The sequence below is a fragment of the Gigantopelta aegis genome, chromosome 2, assembly GCF_016097555.1.
Source record: "Gigantopelta aegis isolate Gae_Host chromosome 2, Gae_host_genome, whole genome shotgun sequence".
NCBI classification, from domain to species: domain Eukaryota; kingdom Metazoa; phylum Mollusca; class Gastropoda; order Neomphalida; family Peltospiridae; genus Gigantopelta; species Gigantopelta aegis.
This window is the reverse complement of record NC_054700.1, coordinates 47,770,995-47,777,174: the sequence shown is the minus strand read 5'-3', so window position 1 is coordinate 47,777,174 and position 6,180 is coordinate 47,770,995. Positions and strand designations below refer to the sequence as shown.

The 6,180-nt window shown below is 38.6% G+C and overlaps 1 protein-coding gene across 1 annotated transcript; it reads right to left on the bottom strand.

Annotated features, from left to right (window-relative positions):
• Window positions 1-404: 404 nt before the first annotated feature.
• On the bottom strand, window positions 405-6,163 carry LOC121386513 (F-box/WD repeat-containing protein 2-like). The gene is made up of 3 exons (XM_041517444.1): window positions 5,136-6,163; window positions 3,352-4,108; window positions 405-2,235 (listed from the first exon to the last, which is right to left on the bottom strand). Exons 1-3 carry the CDS (start codon window positions 5,626-5,628, stop codon window positions 2,085-2,087), a joined length of 1,401 nt encoding a protein of 466 aa, XP_041373378.1. The 5' UTR covers window positions 5,629-6,163; the 3' UTR covers window positions 405-2,084.
• Window positions 6,164-6,180: the final 17 nt, after the last annotated feature.

Sequence of the window (6,180 nt, the reverse complement as noted above, 5' to 3'; positions counted from 1 at the left end):
TGTTTGTACAGAGAAGAAACCCCTTACAGACTTCACAAAGGCCAGATAGCAGCAAGAAATCTTTTATATACATTTCCCACACACAGAACAGCACATACCACAACCTTAAAATACTAATTATGTGGTACTGGTTGTAACAGAAAAATAAATCATATTTAAAAGGCAACATATGTCTGATATTTTGTTATAAAGCAACTGCTCTTTGCTACAATAGTAGTTACAACACTGATGCCGACAGTAGTATTTGATGGTGCTGTCACCTACTAGAATATATTAATGATGAGCAGTTGGTATCATTATACCAGTAACTTCTTGTCTCCGTATTAACCCACCCCTCCTCAGAAGCACCAACCACGGTTTCCTGGTAAATACAATAAACACTGTTAGAGAAATGTGAATAAATGTCTGAATATATTTTTTTATTTGGAATGAGATTTAGATTTAGATTGGAGTACAGGCACTAAAGTAGTTAGCCTTTAACAGACTTTTTTTATTTGCATTGTATAAATTCATGCAACAGTAGTTAATATCTGGGAGATCTCCACAGATAGATAGCATTACGAGGAGTCCAGAGTCCATGCTTAAAATATTTTTATAGACAATAAAATCTTTAGGTTTTACTACGTACTGTTGGTAAGGGCTCAGACTTCAATACATTAAATCCTTGAGTTTACAACTTAAAGTTTTGTAAGCACTGGATCTAAAATGATATACATCATCAGTGATGTGTTTTCAATGTTGATCACTTGCAAACAATATGACTGGTATATCCATCTTCTATCAATAGCATCGAATCACATTCATCTAACGTTTAGAACAAACACCAGTCTAGTGTCTTATATATCTCTTTAGGAAACTCCCTGTTTAATAACACTTCAGCATATTTGAATGATGAGCAGTTATGTGTTCAATATATGTATGTGTTGCAGAAGAAATGCTGTTATACCGAACTGGCTTCTTAAGTAGTTGAACAAATGGAGTCTTTAGCTGAGGTAATATTACAGACTTTAAGAATCCAACCATAGGTTGTTAGTTGACTTTATTGTCGGATCATGTACTTTATGTACAGCCCACTTCGAGTACACAGTGTATGAAAATGAACCTGATGGAAACAGTCTTCACCTTGAGCAAAATCAAGGAGAGCTGAAGATTACTCTCCCGAAATGCTGCTAGGTGAGCTATTACATGAAATTTCAAATAAAATGTATTAAGCTGGATTTATATTTTTGACACCGTCACCTGCCATAATATACGCTAGCATACGGCCACAGCCGGTGGCTGTCGGCATTCGCCAGCGCTTAGGTTTATACTTTAAACGTCAGTGAGCATTCACCGTAAACCGGCAAAACTCGGCATAAAAATTCCAGAGTTCAATTGTGTTGCACTTTCAAGATGTGCGCTTGCAAACACCGGCAATTCAGCCAATCAGAAGTAACCACATCATTCCACAACACATATAATAGTGAGTTTTACTCATTTACTCATTCTCTGATTGGGTTTTTTCCCCATCTCAACCATTGCGCCACAACTGGACAAAGGCTGTGGTATGTTTTATCCTGTCTGTGGGATGATGCATATAAAATATCCCTTGCTACTAATGGAAAAATGTCGCAGGTTTCTCCTGAAACTGTGTTAGAATGACCATTATGTTTGATGTCCAATAGCCGATGATTAAACAGTCAATGCGCTATAGTGGCATCGTTAAATAAAAACAAACTTTAGTTTCAATTATAACTGTTGCATTAGCATTTATATCTGGTAAAATAAAAATATCTACGTGGAGCCTTGAAAATAGGTCGGTGCCTGCGAGCATTGATTTACACTTGGGACAATGATGCAAAACACGTGGTCATGTCTGCCGGCGGTCGCTAGATGACGCTGCCAACCGGCGTATGCTAGCGTATTACGACGGGTGACAGCGTCAAAAGTATAAATCTAGCTTTAAACATTTTATTGTAACATGATCAATTTGCTGCTCTCTTAAACTTTCTAGGTGAGGGTGTGGATGGAAGTACGAGTGATCACTCGCCTTTCCTGGCTAAGACCGTGTAAAGGTTTGATCAATTTCTTATCTTGCTGGTACGCTAAGATGGAGCTGCTTTCCAGGAAAGTAATAGAACATCATTGCACATGCTGAGACAGGCTGCCAGGAAAGTTCCTTTTGGAGAAGAGTCACTGAATCCATCCAACCATGACTGATCGCCTAATGACAGGGCTGCACCATTCCGCGTCATTCTGAAGAATAAAAACACAGATTAAATGTTAAACAAATTGTGACAATCTATAACGTATAATGTCTTAAAACTGCATTCAAACTTAAGAATTTCTTACTTATAATTCTGACACCATATAACCGTAAATAAAATGTGTTGAGTGCGTTTTTAAATAAAACATTTCCCTTGTTACCTATGACATTGTTGAGCCTTATTAAAACCGTAACTTTTGTTACAAATAAACACAAAATTAAAAACCCCAAACTATTCCTTCAACCAATGGAAATAATTTTATGCAGCAGTAAAAAAAACCTGTCATCGGTACAATTCCTGATCTACTGCAATTGAAATCACAGCTTCGGCAATTGCCATTGGTGCTGTCATTAAGTTCAAGCTTTGTTAAGAGGTTCATTATTACAGTTGCAAGTGGCAAATGTTGACAATTTTGACATCAGTGATTTATAACTACAAATTAATCAATGAAACAAATATAATTATATATTACTATTCTGATTAACTCAGTCTAGTCTTGCTAACTTGACCCATTTGACAGATTTCATGATCAGGTACCACATGGTATTTTACACAGGGATGCAGAAAGTATGGATGAGTTAAAAAGTGCAACTACCAGCGCGACAGTCTACCTGTCTTTTTGATTTGGTTTGCCACGTGATGTTGATCACTTACCAAATGTTCTTAATAATGTTTTGTCATATCTCTCAATATATAATTTGAAGTGAGACTGTATATTATAATATCGTTAATAATATATTGTTCTATAGACTGGCAGACTAATAGAAATTCTGGTGGGCTTAATAAATTTTAGTTGGTTCAGGTCCGGTGGGAGGGGGGGGGCTAGTTAAATATTTTCCATTTCTCCACCTCTGCTACAGAGTTCCTTTTAAGTCCAAGAACCTTTATGCATTAATGAATAGGTCTAGGTATGCAGTTGTATTCAGTTTATTCTATTAAATATGGCTTTTCAGGCAAAACTTGCAGTGCCCCAACAAACTTTGTCAATTTGTTTAACGATTTTGCAAACATCCCTCTTCCGATAAAGTAATCGCCATAAATCTGTGTTCCCTACTGATCATAAAATTCTGTGACTGCCCCTATTCACTACTTTCTCTCCACTAACCTGCATGGCATAGGAATACTGGCAACAACTTTCCTCATTTTTAAGTTGAAAATGACTAGCTGATTGTCTTCGTTTGGACCAATCAGGACGGCAAATTTCCGTCCGATTCCGAGCACTTCGCTTCGCAAGGGCGCATCGCTAGTGAGCACAAAACTCTCCGTCTGAAACACCCCATCATCCGTGAGCGCATAGAATGTCAGCGTGGACGTGAGATGGCGGTCGTTCCACGAACTCATGCAGAACACACCGGACTCCGGATACAGGAATGAAGTAATCTCTTCGCTGTCTTTACTCTTCATTGTGTACAGCTTGAGAATCTCCCCGCCCGAGCTGATCTTCCACACCTGGAAGATGTACTTACTCACTGACACTATCTGGACAAACTTGTCTCCCCGGCTGGAGTCCGTCTGCAAGAACTTGACCTTGGTGACCCAGTTGTTGTGCTGGGGCAGCGTCTGCACGAGGAATGGGGAGTCGTGGTAGGACCACAGCTTGATGGTCTTGTCACAGGACCCCGTCACCAGCAGGCTCAAATCTTCATCCACGTCCAAGCTGAAGACGGCCGAAGTGTGGCCGACGAACAGGTGAACGCGCCGTTCCTCAAGGATGTCCCAGCATGCAGCGGTGCCATCAAAGGAGGCTACGTACAGACGTCTGCTGGTGAACTTGATGTCGGACACGGTCTGATGGAGACGGATGTGGAAGATTTCTTTTCCAGTGGAACACTTCCACAGTCTCACACTCTGCTCATCAGAACCTGGAGTAACAGAGAAACAACTAAACAGTTTAAAGTTTATTTTGTTTAACAACACCACTATCTAGGGCACATTGATTAAGTAATCACTGGCAATTGGAGAGAGAGAGTATCTTTAACATGCCCATATACCACTAAGGTTTCAGGCATGTCTGTCGCGGACCAAATCTCTGGATAGCTAGTGACTTGGTCTGGGACAGAATTTTGCTATTGGATGTCAAACATTTGGCAATTCTGACACTTAGTCATCAGAGGAAACCTACTACATTTTTCCTAATGCAGAAAGGGATCTTTTATATGCACTTTCCCAAAGACAGGAAAGCACATACCATGTACTCAACCGACTCAGCTAAATCCCACCCTCTAGAGAAAAACTAAGAAAACCTTCTAACAAAGCTGTGTTGCAGACATCACTGTTTAATAATATTTTTGTTTCCAGTAAGGTGTGGTGTGGATAAACAGTGAAATAAATACTGTGATGTACAAAATGTTCATTTCAGTGAAAGCAAATTTAATATACCTTACTATGGTAATCTTATCCTTGGACAATTTAGTATATTTCAATAATGAATCTCAATAAAACACTGATGTAAGAAACAATTTAGTATTTCAGGCCTCCAAAAACTGCAAGAACAATTGTTTCATTCACACAACACTCAAGCAAGTCTGCTTTTGCAGAACCCATTTTCCGTTCACACATTTTATTTAGGACATTGTTTACATAGTCTTTAACAGATTAAGCTGAAACAAAATGGGTTATCTGTACTTGATTCAAAAGTGTTCCCTGCACAGGTAAGCTTTACAACCTGTTTACAAAGCAGTTAAATTGTAAATGATTAAAAACATTTATGATTTGTACAGTGCAGCTAGCGTTCCATTCTACAAAGCGATCTTGGAGCTAAGATCATCTTAATTGCATACATACTTGATGCGCTTAAGGTGATCTTAGCACTAAGATCGCTTCATGGAATGATGGTCAGTATAATAATTTAAACCAACTAAACACACCTTCCTCTCTTGTAAACAGTACCTGTAGCTAGTATTCCATCCTTATAATAGACAGCCATGACCCTCTGCTCATGTCCTATCAGAATCTGTTTTCTCAGAATCTTCTCCTGGGAGACCATCCTCAGGTATTTGTTTATCTTCACATACAGAGCCTTATAGTTCCGAGACCTTTTCTCACACTCTGACTTCTCCTCAGCAGCACCTGCTAAATGTGCCAAGCGATGCCAGACACTTGAGCAGTCGACCACGGCAAGCCACGTCCTGCTAACGAGACAACACTTTAACAAGGTGGGACCATCAAGGTAGCTCAGGATGTGGAGACAGATTTCTGGAGGCAGCATGCAGATGAAGTCTCTGAAGACCAACTGAGGTAGAAGGGTTGACAGATGCTGCATCTGTTTCGACCCCGATACAGCTATAAGGTGATCGAATGTTTTGTTTTTCTGGCATTCCGTCAAAGTCTTGAAGGATTTCCCAACATCCCTAAGCCATGTGCAGAATTCTTCGTCCTGCATTGTGAATATTAAGTTACAGCATGACTCGGCTTGTGTATTTAAATGACAAAACCAGATCCAGTTTGAAAATCTTTGATGTAACAGACTTGTTTCCCTTTAAATGAGCACAGTCTTCATGTTCATCTTCAACAGCATCTGTATATGTATATATACAAATAGAAAATGTTTAACAAGACCTCAGTAGATTTTAAACATATCTTTTGATACTTGCACCAAGAGTATATTTGTCTAGACACTTGTTGTCTCTACAAACATGAAGGCTATTCCTACCAAATACTTCAGAAGACAATATTTTAAAATCCTAGGTAACCTGAACTTGAAGTCAGTTTGTTTGATTATTACTTGATGATGTGGTCGCTGAAATGCCAAGTGTTCACTGCCATCTAAACAGCTAAAAACATTTGTTTTAATATCAACACAATTTATAAATATATGAATTAAAAGTTTCATAAACAAGGCAAATAAGACACAAAAAAGGTTAACTGCCAATTCCAAACAAAGTCATTTGAAAGTGTCACATTTTTATATTTATTTATTTACCTTTTAACTCAT

Bases quoted from the DNA above. Each gene is read 5' to 3' on its own strand.
- LOC121386513 (XM_041517444.1), bottom strand. From the start codon at position 5,628: ATGCAGGACGAAGAATTCTGCACATGGCTTAGGGATGTTGGGAAATCC. The intron at 4,109-5,135 runs GTACTGTTTACA...CTGTTACTCCAG, and splicing joins GGATGGAATACTAGCTACAG to GTTCTGATGAGCAGAGTGTG. The intron at 2,236-3,351 runs GTTAGTGGAGAG...TTTATTCTTCAG, and splicing joins AGTATTCCTATGCCATGCAG to AATGACGCGGAATGGTGCAG.